This window comes from Nerophis ophidion, linkage group LG03, assembly GCF_033978795.1.
Source record: "Nerophis ophidion isolate RoL-2023_Sa linkage group LG03, RoL_Noph_v1.0, whole genome shotgun sequence".
NCBI lineage: Eukaryota > Metazoa > Chordata > Actinopteri > Syngnathiformes > Syngnathidae > Nerophis > Nerophis ophidion.
This window is the reverse complement of record NC_084613.1, coordinates 82,065,291-82,087,790: the sequence shown is the minus strand read 5'-3', so window position 1 is coordinate 82,087,790 and position 22,500 is coordinate 82,065,291. Positions and strand designations below refer to the sequence as shown.

At 41.8% G+C, this 22,500-nt stretch overlaps 2 protein-coding genes across 2 annotated transcripts in view; one reads left to right on the top strand and one right to left on the bottom strand.

The window, feature by feature from the left end:
- LOC133548864 (uncharacterized) overlaps positions 1–16,948 on the top strand; it is a 23,977-nt gene extending 7,029 nt beyond the window's left edge. Inside the window, 3 exon segments of the mRNA XM_061893800.1 lie at positions 1,030–1,154; positions 16,501–16,624; positions 16,698–16,948. Of these exon segments, the coding sequence (XP_061749784.1) occupies positions 1,030–1,154; positions 16,501–16,624; positions 16,698–16,948 (500 nt within the window).
- LOC133550129 (transcription factor Maf-like) overlaps positions 1–22,500 on the bottom strand; it is a 135,106-nt gene that overhangs the window by 19,867 nt on the left and 92,739 nt on the right. The gene's annotated exons all lie outside the window — the stretch shown is intronic.

The following is a 22,500-nucleotide window of genomic DNA, read 5'->3' as shown; positions in this document are numbered from 1 at the left end:
CAACACCGTTATTTAAAACAACACAATTATTTAATGAAACACCATTAATTAATGCAACACCATTATTTAATGCAACACCATTATTTAATACAACACAATTATTTAATACAACACCATTTTTAATGCAACACCATTATTTAATGCAACACCATTTTTAACGCAACACCATTATGTAATACAACACCGTTATTTAAAACAACACAATTATTTAATGAAACACCATTAATTAATGCAACACCATTATTTAATGCAACACCATTATTTAATACAACACAATTATTTAATACAACACCATTTTTAATGCAACACCATTATTTAATGCAACACCATTTTTAACGCAACACCATTATTTAAAACAACACCATTATTTAATACAACACCATTATGTAATACAACACTGTTATTTAATACAACACAATTATTTAATGAAACACCATTAATTAATGCAAGACCATTATTTAATTGCAACACCATTATTTAATGCAACACCATTTTTAATGCAACACCATTAATTAATGCAAGACCATTATTTAATTGCAACACCATTATTTAATGCAACACCATTTTTAATGCAACACCATTAATTAATGCAAGACCATTATTTAATTACAACACCATTATTTAATGAAACACAATTATTTAATGCAACACCATTATTTAAGACAACACCATTATTTTTTAATGCAACACCCTTTTTTAATTGCAACACCGTTATTTATTGTAACAATGTTGTTTAATGCAATTTGAAACAAAAAATGTCAACATAATATATATTTACTTACATAATTTTCATGAATAATGTCAATACATATTTTTTGACATTCAAATGATATTGTTTTGAAAATAAATATTGATTAAAATTGTTTGTTTCACAGCTCAAATCTGCGTGTATTTTCAATCAAACATTTGCAGCGAGCCAAAATTTGTATAGAATGTTTCTGTATTTTATGACAGGACACATTTGTCACGATCCATCAGGAATATTTTTTGGTGTCGTGTATTTTGTGTTCTGTGTCTTTTCCTGTCCAGCGCTCTTATTTTGGTTTTCATTTCCTGCCACTGCACCCTCTGTCCCTCACCTGTCTCTGATTGGCACTCTGAGCACACCTGTTCCAGGCTGCCAATCAGACTTCTTCCTGCGGCGCTGGGTCCTGGTTTGTGACCACCTCGTCTCGCTTTCATGCGGACTGCTAGTGCGCTCCCCTGCTGCACTATCTTTTGTGTTTCTGCTATTCAACACATCAGAAGCTTTCAAGGTGAGGTCCCAACAACGTCTTCCAGGACTAAATGACAGCGACGGTATTGTGCAAAGACCCGACATTTGTTATTGTGTTGTAAATGAAGGGGGAGAGGAGTCCCTCCTCACAGGCACACTCACATTCCTACCAGATTAATTACCAGCGCCGTGAATCACCGTGCAATTAATTAAGTGCTCCTTGGTAATGAGACGCTGCCCCTCCATTTCTCCACCTCTCGCCCTGTACCCTCTCTAATTGCTCCCCTCTCTATTAAAATGCACTCTGCCGTGACATCCCTCCGCCCTCCGTTGTAGCGAACACACATTCATTGTTTGTACTTTAGCACAGCGGAGAGCATTTGTCCCCGGGAACTTGACACGGGAAGTTCCATCAAGCCACTGCAGCAAACGACAACTCTATAGTGTTCTTTTTTTCGGCGTCTTTATGTCAAATGTGTTATTTCTTCTGTTCTGTACAGAAGCAGCAAGCACAGTATTTAATAATAATAATAATAATAATAATAATAACAGATTTTATTCGAAAAAGCACTTTACATTGAGCAAACAACCTCAAAGTGTTACAGTGCATTAAAAAAAACAACAACAACAACAACGCTTGAACCACAAATAGCTGCCCCCGACAAGTAAAATAAATAGTAAAAAAAAAAAAACTAGAACAGCTTAATAGCAAGAACTAGCACACCTATATCTAAAAAAAGGCTTTTTTAAAAAGAAGGGGTTTTCAAGCCTTTTTTAAAAGCATTCACAGTCTGTGGTGCACTCAGGTGGTCAGGGAGAGCTTTGTGCCTGGAGCTTGGAGGTTGGAGGATGTTCGCCTGTCCGGAGCGGAGGTGTCGTGTGGAGAATTTGGGGGTGAGCAGTTTTATTTTCAGGACCATAGGGTGCACGGGATTATAAGGCGCACTGCAGATGAGCGGGTCTATTCAGGTCTAAAAGGCGCAATAAAGGAGTCATTAATGAATGATAAATAATAAATGATAAATGGGTTGTACTTGTATAGCGCTTTTCTACCTTCAAGGTACTCAAAGCGCTTTGACACTACTTCCACATTTACCCATTCACACACTGATGGAGGGAGCTGCCATGCAAGGCGCTAACCAGCACCCATCAGGAGCAAGGGTGAAGTGTCTTGCTCAAGGACACAACGGACGTGACGAGGTTGGTACTAGGTGGGGATTGAACCAGGGACCCTCGGGTTGCGCACAGCCACTCTCCCACTGCGTGATGATGTTTTTCTAAATGTAAAAGACTTCCTTGTGGTGGACATAACATGTAATGTTGTTTCTTTGCCCCAAATTTTGCATTGATGATGTTTTAGACATCATCTTAAAGTCGTTTTCTGACAATCTCCTTAGGATTCGCCGTTTTGTGGGCGGTCTTAAGTATGTGCCTCCACTTGGACAGTGTCTTCTCCCTGTCATCTTTGTTGTAGCGGTGTAGCGTGCAAGGACGGGAGTGGAAGAAGTGTCAAAAGATGGCGCTTACTGTTTTAACGACATTCAGACTGTACTTCAATCAATAAAGGAGCAGCGTCGCCTCATCCGTGGCACACGAGTGCAACAACAACGCCCGAAATGTGTCCCGCAAAAAAACGTCCCACTCTAGTAACAAAAGCTCCTTGGGTGAATAATGTAAACTCACTACACCGGTATGTTTTAGTGCTTTCATGGCAAGTTTACTGACAGACAAAAGTAAGAATTGTTTTGTATTTTATGCAACATTTAATGCAACATATCAAATGTTGGTGTTGTCTACTTGAGTCATACTGCAGTCTACACATATCTTTTATGTGTGACTGCCATCATATTGCAATAAAGTGAAGTGAATTATATTTATATAGAGCTTTTTCTCTGGTGACTCAAAGCGCTTAACAAAGTGAAACCCAATAGCTATTTTTTTTTATATATATTTAAACCAGTGTGGGTGGCACTGGGAGCAGGTGGGTAAAGTGTCTTGCCCAAGGACACAACGGCAGTGACTAGGATGGCGGAAGCGGGATCGAACCTGGAACCCTCGAGTTGCTGGCACGGCCGCTCTACCAACCGAGCTACACCGCCCCGGTTTGTAATAACTATTAGTCAAGTTAAAAGAGAAACATATTTTCCGTATGATTTCCATCATTTTTTTTTAACATGTACTTGATTAAACAGGAGGCTTCTCTGTGATGTGCCGCTTCTCCTTCTCGCGGGTGTGTGCGGAAAGTGGCCGAGGGCGGGGCTTACAGGCTGGTCCGCCAGTCAGACAAGGTCAGATATTAACACGATTAATGCTACGGCAGGGTTCCAGCTTTCTGCGAGGTTTGTTCCCCCGGGATGCAAACGGACGACTCCGGACAGGACTGGCAGGTAGGAACATGATTTAATATTCAAAATTAAACACGTACTCAAAAACACAAAAGCAGAAGGAAAACGTGGGAAGCCAAGGTTACCTCTTAGCTAAGAAGTTAAGGACTACTAACTTAACTTGTTGCATGAAGCAAAGAAAGAAGCCAGGACGAGAGAGGTGAGCGTGCCGACCACTAACCAGAGGAAGGTGAACCAAATTAATCCGCGTAGAAACCAAAACAAACCCAGAGGTGCACAAAACAGGAACTAAAGGAGTCCAAAAATAACAGAACATAACAAAAACATCATGACAATTAATGAGTTAAAACAATTAAATAAATGGGCTGTACTTGCTGTTCTACCTTCAAGGTACTCATTATTTCCACATTCACCCATTCACACACACACACATTCACACACTGATGGCGGGAGCTGCCACGCAAGGCCCTAACCATTCCGCTGATGTCCACGGTAAGAGCCGACTTATTACCACAATTTTTTTCACCGAAACCTGCCGGTTGACATGTGGTCCGGAACCATGTTTGCTTGACCGCTCTGTTCCATAGTAAAGCTTCACCTTCGGGAATTTTAAACAAGTTTGTTTGTGTTGCTACAAGCAGCTGCCATAGATTAGATTAGATTAGATTAGATAGTACTTTATTTACTCCGTCAGGAAAGTTCCTCCAGGAAAATTACAATTTTCAGCACAATCCCATTAAAGATCAGACAAACATTACAGGGAGACAGAACAGGATCGCTGCCGGGTCTGCCGGCTTCCAGCGCCCCTTACAAAAAAGATGAGATACAGGTAAAGGGGGAGGGTGGGGGGCGGGGGAATGGTAGAAAAAAAATGAAGATTAAAATAAAATAAAATAGAAAAATCGGTCTTAGCCTGGGCCCTGGAGAGGGGGTGCAGACTGAGGCCAAGGGAAAAAATAAAAATAATAAAATTCCCCGCTTCCCACCTACATCTTTCTTCTTTGACGTCTCCATTATTAATTGAACAAATTTGCAAAAGATTCAGCAACACAGATGTCCAGAATACTGTGTAATTATGCGATTAAAGCAGATTACTTATAGCTTGGGTCGGGCTGGAAAAAAATGTCCGCTACAACCCGAGACGTCATCATACACGTCATCATTCCGCGACGTTTTCAACAGGATACCTCGCGGGAAATTTTTAATTACAATTTAGTAGAATAAACCGGCCGTATTGGCATGTGTTGCAATGTTAATATTTCATCATTGATATATAAACTATCAGACTGCGTGGTCGGTAATAGTGGGTTTCTGTAGCCCTCCAAAAAAATTTTGCGGTTCCAGACAGATTTGTTTTTGTTTTTTTGGTCCAGTATGGCTCTTTCAACATTTTGGGTTGCCGACCCCTGGTTTAGTTGAAGTCTTACGGTTATTTGAAAGCGTCATTTCACAGCAGGACGCAAGCTCTGCTGATGTCTACGGTAAGAGCCGACTTATTACCACCATTTTTTTCACCGAAACCTGCCGGTTGACATGTTGTCGGGAACCATGTTCGCTTGACCGCTCTGTTCCATAGTAAAGCTTCACCTTCGGGAATTTTAAACAAGTTTGTTTGTGTCGCTACAGGCAGCTGCAATACAGCGCTTCCCACCTACATCTTTCTTCTTTGACGTCTCCATTATTAATTGAACAAATTTGCAAAAGATTCAGCAACACAGATGTCCAGAATACTGTGTAATTATGCGATTAAAGCAGATTACTTATAGCTTGGGTCGGGCTGGAAAAAAATGTCCGCTACAACCCGAGACGTCATCATACACGTCATCATTCCGCGACGTTTTCAACAGGATACCTCGCGGGAAATTTTTAATTACAATTTAGTAGAATAAACCGGCCGTATTGACATGTGTTGCAATGTTAATATTTCATCATTGATATATAAACTATCAGACCGCGTGGTCGGTAATAGTGGGTTTCTGTAGCCCTCCAAAAAAATTTTGCGGTTCCAGACAGATTTGTTTTTGTTTTTTTGGTCCAGTATGGCTCTTTCAACATTTTGGGTTGCCGACCCCTGGTTTAGTTGAAGTCTTACGGTTATTTGAAAGCGTCATTTCACAGCAGGACGCAAGCTCTGCTGATGTCTACGGTAAGAGCCGACTTATTACCACCATTTTTTTCACCGAAACCTGCCGGTTGACATGTGGTCGGGAACCATGTTCGCTTGACCGCTCTGTTCCATAGTAAAGCTTCACCTTCGGGAATTTTAAACAAGTTTGTTTGTGTCGCTACAGGCAGCTGCAATACAGCGCTTCCCACCTACATCTTTCTTCTTTGACGTCTCCATTATTAATTGAACACATTGCAAAAGATTCAGCAACACAGATGTCCAGGATACTGTGCAATTATGCGATTAAAGCTGATTACTTATAGCTTGGGTCGGGCTGGAAAAAAATGTCCGCTACAACCCGAGACGTCATTATACACGTCATCATTCCGCGACGTTTTCAACAGGATACCTCGCGGGAAATTTTAAATTACAATTTATTAAAATAAACCAGCCGTGTTGGCATGTGTTGCAATGTTAATATTTCATCATTGATATATAAACTATCAGACTGCGTGGTCGGTAGTAGTGACTTTCAGTAGGTCTTTCAAAAAAATTTGCGTCTCCAGACAGATTTGTTTTTGTTTTTTTAGTCCAGTATGGCTCTTTCAACATTTTGGGTTGCCGACCCCTTGTTTAGTTGAAGTCTTACGGTTATTTGAAAGCGTCATTTCACAGCAGGCGCAAGCTCTGCTGATGTCTACGGTAAGAGCCGACTTATTACCACCATTTTTTTCACCGAAACCTGCCGGTTGACATGTGGTCGGGAACCATGTTCGCTTGACCGCTCTGTTCCATAGTAAAGCTTCACCTTCGGGAATTTTAAACAAGTTTGTTTGTGTTGCTAAAGGCGGCCGCAATACACCGCTTCCCACCTACATCTTTCTTCTTTGACGTCTCCATTATTAATTGAACAAATTGCAAAAGATTCAGCAACACAGATGTCCAGAATACTGTGCAATTATGCGATTAAAGCAGATTACTTATAGCTTGGGTCGAGCTAGAAAAAAATGTCCGCTACAACCCGAGACGTCATCATACACGTCATCATTCCGCGACGTTTTCAACAGGATACCTCGCGGGAAATTTTTTATTACAATTTAGTAGAATAAACCGGCCGTATTGACATGTGTTGCAATGTTAATATTTCATCATTGATATATAAGCTATCAGACTGCGTGGTCGGTAGTAGTGGCTTTCAGTAGGCCTCTAAAAAAATTTTGCGGCTCTAGACAGATTTGTTTTTGTTTTTTTGGTCCAATATGGCTCTTTCAACATTTTGGGTTGCAGACCCCTGGTTTAGTTTAAGTCTTACGGTTATTTGAAAGCGTCATTTCACAGCAGGACGCAAGCTCTGCTGATGTCTACGGTAAGAGCCGACTTATTACCACATTTTTTTTCACCGAAACCTGCCGGTTGACATGTGGTCGGGAACCATGTTCGCTTGACCGCTCTGTTCCATAGTAAAGCTTCACCTTCAGTAATTTTAAACATGTTTGTTTGTGTCGCTACACGCAGCTGCAATACACTGCTTCCCACCTACATCTTTCTTCTTTGACGTCTCCATTATTAATTGAACAAATTGCAAAAGATTCAGCAACACAGATGTCCAGAATACTGTGCAATTATGCGATTAAAGCAGATTACTTATAGCTTGGGTCGGGCTGGAAAAAAATGTCCGCTACAACCCGAGACGTCATCATACACGTCATCATTCCGCGACATTTTCAACAGGATACCTCGCGGGAAATTTTTAATTGCAATTTAGTAGAATAAACCGGCCGTATTGGCATGTGTTGCAATGTTAATATTTCATCATTGATATATAAACTATCAGATTGCGTGTAGGCCTTTAAAAAAAATTTGTAACTCCAGACAGATTTGTTTTTGTATTTTTGGTCCAATATGGCTCTTTCAACATTTTGGGTTGCCGACCCCTGGTTTAATTGAAGTCTTACGGTTATTTGAAAGCGTCATTTCACAGCAGGACGCAAGCTCTGCTGATGTCTACGGTAAGAGCTGACTTATTACCACCATTTTTTTCACCGAAACCTGCCGGTTGATATGTGGTCGGGAACCATGTTCGCTTGACCTCTCTGTTCCATAGTAAAGCTTCACCTTCGGGAATTTTAAACAAGTTTGTTTGTGTTGCTAAAGGCGGCCGCAATACACCGCTTCCCACCTACATCTTTCTTCTTTGACGTCTCCATTATTAATTGAACAAATTGCAAAAGATTCAGCAACACAGATGTCCAGAATACTGTGTAATTATGCGATTAAAGCAGATTACTTATAGCTTGGATCGGGCTGGAAAAAAATGTCCGCTACAACCCGAGACGTCATCATACACGTCATCATTCCGCGACGTTTTCAACAGGATACCTCGCGGGAAATTTTTAATTACAATTTAGTACAATAAACCGGCCGTATTGGCATGTGTTGCAATGTTAATATTTCATCATTGATATATAAACTATCAGACTGCATGGTTGGTAATAGTGGCTTTCAGTAGGCCTTTAAAACATTTTTGCGGCTCCAGACAGATTTGTTTTTGTATTTTTGGTCCAGTATGGCTCTTTGAACATTTTGGGTTGCAGACTCCTGGTTTAGTTGAAGTCTTACGGTTATTTGAAAGCGTCATTTCACAGCAGGACACAAGCTCTGCTGATGTCTACGGTAAGAGCCGACTTATTACCACATTTTTTTTCACCGAAACCTGCCGGTTGACATGTGGTCGGGAACCATGTTCGCTTGATCGCTCTGTTCCATAGTAAAGCTTCACCTTCGGGAATTTTAAACAAGTTTGTTTGTGTCGCTACAAGCAGCTGCAATACACCGCTTCCCACCTACATCTTTCTTCTTTGACGTCTCCATTATTAATTGAACAAATTGCAAAAGATTCAGCAACACAGATGTCCAGAATACTGTGCAATTATGCGATTAAAGCTGATTACTTATAGCTTGGGTCGGGCTGGAAAAAAAATGTCCGCTACAACCCGAGACGTCATCATACACGTCATCATTCCGCAACGTTTTCAACAGGATACCTCGCGGGAAATTTTCAATTACAATTTAGTAGAATAAACCGGCCGTATTGGCATGTGTTGCAATGTTAATATTTCATCATTGATATATAAACTATCAGACTGCGTGGTCGGTAGTAGTGGGTTTCAGTTGGCCTCTAAAAAAAATTTGAGGCTCCAGACAGATTTGTTTTTGTTTTTTTGGTCCAACATGGCTCTTTCAACATTTTGGGTTGCCGACCCCTGGTTTAATTGAAGTCTTACGGTTATTTGAAAGCGTCATTTCACAGCAGGACGCAAGCTCTGCTCATGTCTACGGTAAGAGCCGACTTATTACCACCATTTTTTTCACCGGACATGTGGTCGGGAACCATGTTCGCTTGACCGCTCTGTTCCATAGTAAAGCTTCACCTTCAGGAATTTTAAACAAGTTTGTTTGTGCTGCTACAAGCAGCTGCAATACACCGCTTCCCACCTACGTCTTTCTTCTTTGACGTCTCCATTATTAATTGAACACATTGCAAAAGATTCCGCAACACAGATGTCCAGAATACTGTGTAATTATGCGATTAAAGCATAAGGTTATTTGAAAGCGTCACAAAACATCATCATGCCAACGACACTTTCCATCTTAAAAATCTAAAAAAAAATATTTTGAAATATCGGGCGAGCCAGATTATAGAGGCATGCTGCCCCCCCCCCCCTCTCCCTCACAGCTCATCTGATTGGTGCATAAATCACGCTGACATCAGCACGGGTGCAAGTCGCCTACCCCACCCCCACCCCCACCCGCCTCGTGCACCCGCAGACGAGGTGAAAGCGTGATCATGAAGACGGCGGATAACACACCTCTCTTTTATCATTCCCTGTCCCTCCCTGACATTTAAAAAGCCATTAACACCACGGAAATTCACCCCCGCGTGTACATTTCATACGGGGGTCGCTCTCTCCGCCGCGATGCGGAGATAACACAAGGTCCAAGTGACACAGGTGAATTATACCTTAATAAGATCTCTTCTCCCCTCCCCCCGAACAACACTATTGATCAGACCAGAGCAAATTAAGGCCCGTTAAGCGTTTCAATCTGGCCCTGCCGGACATTTCCAAATATTTTTTTTTTAGATCTTTAGGATGGAAAGTGTAGCTGCCATTATGATGTGCGTTCATGCTTTCAATTAACCCCTAAGTCTTCAGTGGTTGGAATCTGTGCTTTTGCATGACACAGAACAAACACCCAGAACCCCTTGCAGCACTAACTCTTCCAGTTTACCACAATATGCACTCATAAATGCTCATCAAACACTTATTTGGAACATCCCACAGGTGTGCAGGCTAATTGGGAACAGGCGGGTGCCATGATTGGGTATAAAAGCAGCTTCCCAGAAAATGCTCGGTTTTTCACAAGAAAGGATGGGGCGAGGTACACCCCTTTGTCCACAACTGCGTGAGCAAATAGTCAAACAGTTTAAGAACAATGGTTCTCAAAGTGCAATTGCAAGAAATTTAGGGATTTCAACATCTACGGTCCATAATATCATCAAAAGGTTCAGAGAATCTGGAGAAATCACTCCACGTAGCCGGAAACCAACATTGAATGACCGTGACCTTCGATCCCTCAGACGGCACTGTATCAAAAACCGACATCAATCTCTAAAGGATATCACCACATGGGCTCAGGAACACTTCAGAAAATCACAGTCACTAAATACAGTTGGTCGCTACATCTATAAGTGCAAGTTAAAGCTCCACTATGCAAAGCGAAAGCAATTTATCAACAACATCCAGAAACGCAGCCGGCTTCTCTGGGCCCGAGATCATCTAATAGGGATTGATGCAAAGTGGAAAAGTGTTCTGTGGTCTGACGCGTCCACATTTCAAATTGTTTTTGGAAATATTCGACATCGTGTCATCTGGACCAAAGGGGAAGCGAACCATCCTGACTGATATCCACGCAAAGTTCAAAAGCCAGCATCTGTGATGGTATGGGGGTGCATTAGTGCCCAAGGCATGGGTAACTTACACATCTGTGAAGGCACCATTAATGCTGAAAGGTCCATACAGGTTTTAGAACAACATATGCTGCCATCCAAGCACCGTCTTTTTCATGGACGCCCCTGCTTATTTCAGCAAGACAATGCGAAGCCACGCTGTTGTAACACGTGCTGAACGTGGCTTCTATGGAAAATGTGTGGTGCATTATGAAGCGTAAAATACGACAGCGGAGACCCCGGACTGTTGAACGACTGAAGCTCTACATAAAACAAGAATGGGAAAGTATTTTACTTTCAAAGCTTCAACAATTAGTTTCCTCGGTTCCAAAACGTTTATTGAGTGTTGTTAAAAGAAAAGGTGATGTAACACAGAGGTGAACATGCCCTTTCCCAACTACTTTGGCACATGTTGCAGCCATGAAATTTTAAGTAAATTATTATTTCCCAAAAAATAATAAAGTTTGAGTTTGAACATCAAAATGATGTATTTGTAGCATATTCAACTGAATATGGGTTGAAAATTATTTGCAAATCATTGTATTCCGTTTATATTTACATCTAACACAATTTCACAACTCATATGGAAACAGGGTTTGTACATTGAAAATACACGCAACCCTGACTCAAAACGACGGACATTTAAGGCATTTTAAGAAACCCCGCCCGGACAGCCCGGACAGTCCTGCAAAAGAGGACGTATGGTCAGTCTACCTGATGTTTACCATCAACATGGCACTGATTGACAAACGGCAGCGTAAATGGTAACCATAATCAAGCGCCAATTGTGCCATTTATACAAGAGCGCACCGTAAACACCCGCAGCATAATAGCATTTACTGCCCAGCACCGTATTCATTTATGGCCCATTATTGTGAAAGCCCGTGGTTAGCATGCCAGGGAGCGCTCGTGGCGGAGCTATCAAGGAATGGAAACGCCGCTAATGTGTGTAATGTTCTCAGACGCGCTGACACACGGTGCGGGCGGAGACGGACAACCTTTTGCTTCCACGCCGACGCCGAGTGCGAGTTAACTGTATTCTAATATGGTTGTGTGTAAAAAAAAATAAAATAAATAAAAACAGGTCAACATGCGCTGAAGTCGTACAATATGTGACTGGGAATTTGTCACCTTGTGTAAATGGGACATAAAAAGATAATAAAACAAATCCTTTTCAACATATTCAATTGAATAGACCGCAAAGACAAGATATTTCATGTTCACTCTGAGAAACTTTGTTAAGGTTTTGGGAACTGAGCAGACACATTTTTGAAGTGGAATTCTTTCCCATTCTTGCTTTATGTACAGCTTAAGTTGTTCAACAGTCTCCCTTCTGCTAATTTAGCCTTCATATTTTCAATGGGACTACAGGCAGGCCAGTCTAGTACCCGCACTCTTTTACTATGAAGCCACGCTGTTGTAAAACGTGACTTGGTATTGTCTCGCTGGAATAAGCAGGGGCGTCCAAGATAATGTTGCTTGGATGGCAACATATGTTCCTTTAAAAGCTGTATGTACCTTTCAGCATTAATGGTGCCTTCACAGATGTGTAAGTTACCCATGCCTTGGGCACTAATACACCCCCATACCATCACAGATCAATCAATCAATCAATCAATCAATCAATGTTTATTCTTATAGCTCTAAATCAGTGGTCCCCAACCTTTTTGTATCCGCGGACCGGTCAACGCTTAATAATTTGTCCCGCGGCCCGGTGTGGGACAAATGAGGGTGTGGGTGGGTTGTCCATTTTTTTTTTCTTTGTCATGAAAAAGGGACGTTTTTGTCATGAAAAATGGAGGTTTTTGTGGTCCGTGCACTAATTGTAAGTGTATATTGTGTTTTCATGTTGATTTAATTTTAAAAAAAAAAATTTTTTTTTTTTCCCGCGGCCCGGTGGTTGGGGACCACTGCTCTAAATCACAAGTGTCTCAAAAGGCTGCACAAGCCACAACAACATCCTCGGTTTAGATCCCACATCAGGGCAAGGAAAAACTCAACCCAGTGGGATAACAATGAAAAAAGGGACCGCAGATGTTGGTGGACATATCCCCCCCCCCCCCCCACAGAACCAATGGACGTCGAGTGGATCTAGCATAATAGTGTGAAAGTTCAGTCCATAGTGGATCTAACATTATATGAGGCTGGCTTTTACAATCCAGATCGTTCTTTTCCTCTTTGGTCCACGGTTTCCAAAAAGCAATTTGATATGTGGACTCGGCACAGAACACTTTTTTTTTTTTCACTTTGCATCTGTCCGTCTTAGATGAGCTCGGGCCCAGCGAAGCGTTTCCGGGTGTTGTTGATAAATAGCTTTGGCTTTGCATAGTAGAGTTTTAGTAGTTTTTTAGGCTTCACGGTGGCAGAGGGGTTAGTGCGTCTGCCGCACAATACGAAGGTCCTGCAGTCCTGGGTTCAAATCCAGGCTCGGGATCTTTCTGTGTGGAGTTTGCATGTTCTCCCCGTGAATGCGTGGGTTCCCTCCGGGTACTCCGGCTTCCTCCCACTTCCAAAGACATGCACCTGGGGATAGGTTGATTGGCAACACTAAATTGGCCCTAGTGTGTGAATGTTGTCTGTCTATCTGTGTTGGCCCTGCGATGAGGTGGCGACTTGTCCAGGGTGTACCCCGCCTTCCGCCCGATTGTAGTTGAGATAGGCGCCAGCGCCCCCTGCGACGCCAAAAGGGAATAAGCGGTAGAAAATGGATGGATGGATGGATGGATGGATAGTAGAGTTTTAACTTGCACTTACAGATGTCGCGGCCAACTGTCGTTACCGACAGTGGTTTTCCGAAGTGTTCCGGAGCCCATGTGGTGATATCCTTTACACGCAGATGTCGCTTTTCGGTGTCACTGATGGCAGGTAAACATCCAATCGGCAGCGGTACTTGGGGTGGTATAGCTCGGTGGGTAGAGTGGCCGTGCCAGGAATTTGGCGGTTCCAGGTTCGATCCCCGCACCACTGGAGTCAGTGCCGTTGTGTCCTTGGGCAAGACACTTTACCCACCTGCTCCCAGTGTCACCCACACTGGTTTAAATGTAACTTAGCTATTGGGTTTCACTATGTAAAGCGCTTTGAGTCACTAGAGAAGAAGCGCTATATAAATATAATTCACAATTCACTTCACTTTCGTTAACGTCATTTTCTAAGGGTGAGGTGTCCTGGCTGGTCCACCAAGGTACGGACAAACAAAGTCACCATCGACATTACCTCACAGCTGTTATTGCCGGGCACATTTATGACGTACTGATGCTTTAATCTGCATACAATGCAACTAAAACTGATGTACGGCCGATACTGCGCTCACTTATTTATTCCTCCAGTAACTCTGCAGATGTCCTCCTGTGGTTGGACTTTTTTTCTGGAACATTCCGGTCTCAGACACACAAAGTCAGAGGGAAGGATTGGCACCCGTTTAGGCAGGAAGTGCCATGTAGTCAGAAATAAAGAGGAAACCCAAATAGGGTACCGGTACCAAAATGTATTTCGATACATTTCGGTACTTTTCTAAATGAGATAGACCTTCTTTATTCGAACAAAAAATCTTAGGGTATATGAAACATGTTTTTTATTGTAATTTAGCCCATATGCAGTAACATATTGTGTCATTTATCTACCTATTATTTTGTCTACATTATGAGGGACAAACTGTAAAAAAAAAGTATTAATCCGCTTGTTCATTTACTGTTAATATCTGCTTACTTTCTGTTTTAACATGTTCCATCTACACTTCTGTTAAAATATAATAATCACTTATTCTTCTCTTCTTTGATACCGCACAATAGTTGTGGATGATACCACACATTTAGGTGTCGATCCGATACCGAGTAGCTACAGGATCATACATTGATCATATTCAAAGTCCTCATGTGTCCAGGGACGTATTTACTGAATTTATAAATATAATATGAAGTTTAAAAAAAAAAATTGTGACGATAAAAAATATCGATGTAATTATCGACTAGATACTCTCCTGTACTTGGTATCATTACAGTGGATGTCAGGTGTAGATCCACCCATGGCGTTTGTTTACATTGTGACGGCCGGTGAGCTATTGTATCCTCCTACCGTGTGGAGTGAAACATGTTTAGCTATTCCTCGTCCTCCAGTGATAACGCTACTTGTAAGAAACTTACTTTATTTGTCGCCATGGACGCCAGGATTGGTGATTTAGAAGTAACTAAAACACTTTTTACGCCAAAATGCGTCCATTTTCCCTTTTCTGTCTACACCAGGGGTCGGGAACCTTTTTGGCTGATTAAAGCCAAATATTTTAAAATGTATTTCCGTGAGAGCCATAGAATAGTTTTTTTTTATCACTGAATATAACCAAATGCCTGCATTTTTTTTTTTTTAGTAAGACCAACGTTTTTAGACTATTGTAAGTCTCTTATTATTTTTAATTAACATTGTTATTCTGAAGCTAACCAATAATAAATAAAATACTTCTTACCATGAATGCAACTTCTTGAAAATGTGTAGTAGAAAACGGATATTTTGATACTGTGATTACCAACGTAATTATGTAGGTATTGTTATTGTCCGAGAACAACAAAACTTTGTTAATTGACTGATTTATTTGATTAGACAAACAAACAGTGTTAGGTTCACAGAACAGCTATGGGAAAAAAAAAAACTATAGAGCAAAGCATGTATACGTATGACAACATACAACTCCAGACTTGCAACAGAGGGGAGGGGAGTGGGGGGCTACGGTGGCGGGCTGCAGCTCTTCAGGCACTGCCCAGCCGTCCATCACCCCTCAGGGATTCGCGTCAGGGGCGTTGGATAAATTATTCATTACTTATCGTATCGGTTGGTAGAGCGGCTGTGCCATCAACTTGAGGGTTGCAGGTTCGATCCCCGCTTCTGTCATCCTAGTCACTGCCTTAGTGTCCTTGGGCAAGACACTTCACCCACCTGCTCCCAGTGCCACCCACACTGGTTTAAATGTAAAAATTAGATATTGGGTTTCACGATGTAAAGCGCTTTGAGTCACTAGAGAAAAAGCGCTATATAAATAGAATTCACTTCACTTCATCGTGTTAAAGATCTTTCTTGAGAGCCAGATGCAGTCATCAAAAGAGCCACATCTGGCTCGGGAGCCATCGGTTCCCTACCCCTGGTCTACACGCTGTGTCTGCTTGTAAGTACTCCATAGTTCCATAGTAAAGCTTCACCTTCGGGAATTTTAAACAAGTTTGTTTGTGTCGCTACACGCAGCTGCAATACACTGCTTCCCACCTACATCTTTCTTCTTTGACGTCTCCATTATTAATTGAACAAATTGCAAAAGATTCAGCAACACAGATGTCCAGAACACTGTGCAATTATGCGATTAAAGCAGACTACTTATAGCTTGGATTGGGCTGGAAAAAAATGTCCGCTACAACCCGAGACGTCATCATACACGTCATCATTCCGCGACGTTTTCAACAGGATACCTCGCGGGAAATTTTTAATTGCAATTTAGTAAACTAACCCGGCCGTATTGGCATGTGTTGCAATGTTAGTATTTCATCATTGATATATAAACTATCAGACTGTGTGATGGGGAATAGTGGGTTTCTGTAGCCCTCCAAAAAAATTTTGCGGCTCCAGACAGATTTGTTTTGGTCTACACGCTGTGTCTGCTTGTAAGTACTCGGTGCGTGTGCGCTGCCCAACGTGCTCCTCTGCACCTAAAAGCAGCAATGTCATGACCTGACGACGACTTTTTAGAGGTGGTATAGTACGGAAGATGATCCGTTAGTGTCGTGGTGCTATACTCGTACCGGTATAGACCTGATAAGTGACAAAGACATGTTGTGTGTATTCAAAGAAGAGATGGATTGTGGGTAAAGGCGAAGAGATGCGGGATGAAAAGGATCCAAACAAAGCAAGTCTTACTCCCTCCATCAAGTCTGCTGCCATGAAGATAGCAGCCTCTAAGCGGGCTGCAGAAGGTGTTCTCCGCTCACACGCCGTCATTTCCGCAGAAGAAGAAAGTTTGGCATTAATTCACATCTCCGTTATTAGACTTTCCAACCCCCGCTGATACGCGGCCGTGTTTATCTCCGCTGGTGAACATAATGAGCTCAAAGAGTGAAGATGCTCCCCAGAGTGAGGCTTTATCCTCGCTGCTGCGCTCCGGCGCTATTTGGTCTATCAGCCTCCCGTGTGCCACTTCTTTATTTATTCGCCACACGCACCGCAGGTCTGAGTGTGGATGTGCACACTTCAACAACAACAACAACAACAACAACAACGCGCCGCGCACAAATATTTAATCATCAGATACGTGCAACACACACCACTGTTTGTCCCGCTTCACCTCACTTTATGTGAACCCTGGCAGGATTTTTTTTTTTAGGTACCACATAGTTAAAAAAAAGGCCACAAAGTCCCAAAATACCCGTCAGGAAAAAGAACGGGGAGTGGCGGCACAGACTTAATAAGGGGCTATTTACTCTGACATGTAAACAAGGTGTTGTTCTGGAGCCATAATCATCCTTCCCCGGGTTCACCTACTAAAACCGTTTTACCACCTTTTTTTAGCATCTCGTACTCAAGCCCACCTCGCAAAACCATCCAATCTGGGCCTTATTTACTTGTTTATTTGGGCCTTTTCCCCCAAAAAATGTGTTTATTTGTAGGGATCACAAATAATGTTGTACAAGTGCAATAGCTGCCTTTGGAGGGTTTCTGTGGTTGTTTTCTACTTAAATGCTTCTGCTCTGATCACTGATAACCTCTAAAGGCCTGAGTGGCCACATGCGTGGACAACACCTTTTAGCTCTTATTTCCAAAATTGTCTCATCCATCCATCCATCTTCTTCCGCTTATCCGAGGTCGGGTCGCGGGGACAACAGCCTAAGCAGGGAAACCCAGACTTCCCTCTCCCCAGCCACTTCGTCTAGCTCAGTGGTTCTCAAACTTTTTTTGTCATCCCCCACTTTGAACAAGGGGGAGTTTTCAAGCCCCACCTGCCCCCATCGCCCCAACAGAACGCTAATGCCAAGCTTAACATTTTCAAATTTATTGAACATCAAGTAACATTCAAGTTGTATACATTCAAACTCAATAACATAAAATAACATCAAGTTCAATAATAAATTAAATAACTGTGCAGCTGTGGTATAACTTGCATCAAGTTCAATAATAAATTAAATAACTTATCTGCCAGTTTTCTTTGAAAGAAATCAAGTGGCTTATTGACGTGATTAGGGTGTGTGGTCTTGAGGTGTCTCTTTAATTTGTTGGGTCTCATGCTGTCTGCTGCTAGCGGTTTTAGACACAGAACACACAGGGGTCTCTCCTCTGCCCCCACCACCATTGCCGTGAATCCAAGACCAAGATACCCATCATCATATTTCTTTTCGGTTGGCTTTTTGGTTGATTAAGCCCGTCAGATTTTTGTTTCTCTGCAGGCTCTGGCTCTGGCTCTGGCTCGACGACCTTTGAGGTGCGAGTCACAAATGTATCCATATTGTGTAATTGTGGTCCACACATTAGCCTGCTACCCAGCCGCATGAAAGATTATTCCGCTTAGCCCCGCCCCCATTAGTTACTGTTGCTCTGTCTGTCAAACTTTCGCTCCTACCTAGAAATTTAAGGCCTAGAGGAAAAATAAGTAATTTACATTTATTTATATAGCGGATTTCACAGACAGAATCACAAAGTGATTTACAGTGTGTATAGAAAATGAAAGCATTGTAAAAAAAAAAAAAATCTAAGAATATAATTTTAAAAACATTTTTTGAGTGAAATTTCCTCCCGTTCCTCGCGACCCACCTGTCATGTCTCTATTCCCCACCAGTGGGGCCCGCCCCACACTTTGAGAACCACTGGTCTAGCTCTTCCCGGGGGATCCCGAGGCATTCCCAGGCCAGCCGGGAGACATAGTCTTCCCAACGTGTCCTGGGTCTTCCCCGTGGCCTCCTACCGGTTGGACGTGCCCTAAACACCTCCCTAGGGAGGCGTTCGGGTGGCATCCTGACCAGATGCCCGAACCACCTCATTTGGGTCCTCTCGATGTGAAGGAGCAGCGGTTTTACTTTGAGTTCCTCCCGGATGGCAGAGCTTCTCACCCTATCTCTAAGGGAGAGACCCAAACTCATTTCGGCCACTTGTACCCGTGATCTTATCCTTTCGGTCATGACCCAAAGCTCATGGCCATAGGTGAAGATGGGAACGTAGATCGACCGGTGAATTGAGAGCTTTGCCTTCCGGCTCAGCTACTTCTTCATCACAACGGATCGGTACAACGTCCGCATTACTGAAGACGCCACACCGATCCGCCTGTCGATCTCACGATCCACTCTTCCCTCACTCGTGAACAAGACTCCTAGGTACTTGAACTCCTCCACTTGGGGCAGGGTCTCCTCCCCAACCCGGAGATGGCATTCCACCCTTTTCCGGGCGAGAACCATGGACTCGGACTTGGAGGTGCTGATTCTCATTCCGGTCGCTTCACACTCGGCTGCAAACCGATCCAGTGAGAGCTGAAGATCCCGGTCAGATGAAGCCATCAGGACCACATAATCTGCAAAAAGCAGAGACCTAATCCTGCACTCACCAAACCGGAACCCCTCAACGCCTTGACTGCACCTAGAAATTCTGTCCATAAAAGTTATGAACAGAATCGGTGACAAAGGACAGCCTTGGCGGAGTCCAACCCTCACTGGAAATGTGTTCGACTTACTGCCGGCAATGCGGACCAAGCTCTGGCACTGATCGTACAGACAGTCCGATACCCCATACTCTCTGACTACTCCCCACAGGACTTCCCGAGGGACACGGTCGAATGCCTTCTCCAAGTCCACAAAACACATGTAGACTGATTGGGCAAACTCCCATGCACCCTCAAGAACCCTGCCGAGAGTATAGAGCTGGTCCACAGTTCCACGACCAGGATGAAAACCACACTGTTTCTCCTGAATTCTGACTCCAAAATTGTCTACACTACTGAATTGGGGTCTTATGGCCACTTATGTGGACACTTATACTGCTATCTGGTGGTGTCAAAAGAGTATAACATACATTGGAATTTGGAAATAAGTGCAAAAATAAGAATTAGCATGTCACTAAACATGAAGTATACATTTGTTACTTATTGACTAAGTACATCATATAAAAAGATGGTTCTTGGTTTTTATTATCATATAAAAAGCATGTAAACAAACAGCTTGGGCCTTAAGAGGTTAATAGAGGCTGCTCACTAAGGTGTAAAGATAGTAATGTAGTATGTTGTTTTTTTTGTTTTTGTTTTTTGCAAAAATTTAATTTTTCAATTTTCATTCATGAAAGAAAAATGACATACGCTGATCCAAGCAGGGAAAGTATTCTGGCTGCACGGTTGGAAAAAGTTGCCATAAATGCTATCCATTACAGTGCGACCCGCCACCAGAAGAAAACATGAGTTGTGGGATTTAATACAGGCTGCTAATTAAAATGTAAAGATAGTAAAATTAAATATCACTGTAATCGTTTTTTTTTTCTGGCAAAAATGTAATTTTTCTATTTCCATTCATGAAAGAAAAATGACATACGCTGGTCCAAGCAGGGAAAGTATTCTGGCTGCACGGTTGAAGAAACTTGCCACAAATGCTATCCATTACAGTGCGACCCGCCACCAGAAGAAAACATGAGTCGTGGGATTTAATACAGGCTGCTCATTAAGATGTAAAGATAGTAAAATTAAATATCACTGTAATCTTTTTTTTGTTTGTTTGTTTTTTTGCAAAAATGTAAATTTTCAATTTCCATTTCATGAAAGAAAAATGACATACGCTGATCCAAGCAGGGAAAGTATCCTGGCTTCACGGTTGGAGAAACTTGCCACAAATGCTATCCATTACAGTGCGACCCGCCACCAGAGGAAAACATGAGACATGGGATTAAATACAGGCTGCTCATTAAGATGTAAAGATAGTAAAATTAAATATTGTTTTTTTTTTGTTTTGTTTGTTTTTTTGCAAAAATGTAATTTTTCAATTTCCATTCATGAAAGAAAAATGACCTACGCTGATCCAAGCAGGGAAAGTATTCTGGCTTCACGGTTGGAGAAACTTGCCACAAATGCTATCCATTACAGTGCGACCCGCCACCAGAAGAAAACTTGAGTTGTGGGATTTAATACAGGCTGCTCATTAAGATGTAAAGATAGTACAATTAAATATCACTGTAATCATTTTTTTTTGTTCGTTAGTTTTTTTGCAAAAATGTAAATTTTCAATTTCCATTCATGAAAGAAAAATGACATACGCTGATCCAAGTCGAGCGAGTATTCTGGCTTCACGGTTGGAGAAACTTGCCACAAATGCTATCCATTACAGTGCGACCCGCCACCAGAAGAAAACTTGAGTCGTGGGATTTAATACAGGCTGCTCATTAGGATGTAAAGATAGTAAAATTAAATATCACTGTAAACATTTTTTGTTTTCTTTGTTTTTTTTGCAAAAATTTCATTTTTCAATCTACATTCATGAAAGAAAAATGACATACGCTGATTCAAGCAGGGAAAGTATTCTGGCTTCACAGTTGGAGAAACTTGCCATAAATGCTATCCATTACAGTGCGACCCGCCACCAGAGGAAACCTTGAGTCGTGGGATTTTATACAGGCTGCTCATTAGGATGTACAGATAGTAAAATTACATATCACTGTAAACGCTTTTTTAAATTTTTTAATTTTTTTGGGCAAAGATGTCATTTTTCAATTTCCATTCATGAAAGAAAAATGACATACGCTGATTCAAGCAGGGAAAGTATTCTGGCTGCACGTTTGGAGAAACTTGCCACAAATGCTATCCATTACAGTGCGACCCGCCACCAGAGGAAAACTTGAGTCGTGGGATTTAATACAAGCTGCTCATTAGGATGTAAAGATAGTAAAATCAAATATAACTGTAATAATTTTTTGTTTTCTTTGTTTGTTTGTTTTTGCAAAAATGTCATTTTTCAATCTCCATTCATGAAAGAAAAATGACACGCTGATCCAAGCAGGGAAATTATTCTGGCTGCACGGTTGGAGAAACTTTCCACAAATGCTATCCATTACAGTGCGACCCGCCACCAGAGGAAAGCTTGAGTTGTGGGATTTAATACAGGCTGCTCATTAAGATGTAAAAATAGTACAATTAAATATCACTGTAATCGTTTTTTTTTGTTTGTTTGTTTTTTTGCAAAAATATACATTTTCAATCTCCATTCATGAAAGAAAAAAGACATACGCTGATCCAAGCAGAGCAAGTATTCTGGCTGCACGGTTGGAGAAACTTGCCACAATTGCTATCCATTACAGTGCGACCCGCCACCAGAGGAAAACATGAGTTGTGGGATTTAATACAGGCTGCTAATTAAAATGTAAAGATAGTACAATTAAATATCACTGTAAACGTTTGTTGTTTTTTTTTTGCAAAAATGTAATTTTTAATTTCCATTTATGAAGCTAAAATGACATACGCTGATCCAAGCAGGGAAAGTATTCTGGCTGCACGGTTGGAGAAACTTGCCACAATTGCTATCCATTACAGTGCGACCCGCCACCAGAGGAAAACATGAGTCGTGGGATTTAATACAGGCTGCTCATTAAAATGTAAAGATGGAAAAATTAAATATCACTGTAATCATTTTTTTTTGGTTCGTTTGTTTTTTTGCAAAAATGTAAATTTTCAATCTCCATTCATGAAAGAAAAAAGACATCCGCTGATCCAAGCAGGGAAAGTATTCTGGCTTCACAGTTGGAGAAACTTGCCACAAATGCTATCCATTACAGTGCGACCCGCCACCAGAAGAAAACATGAGTCGTGGGATTTAATACAGGCTGCTCATTAGGATGT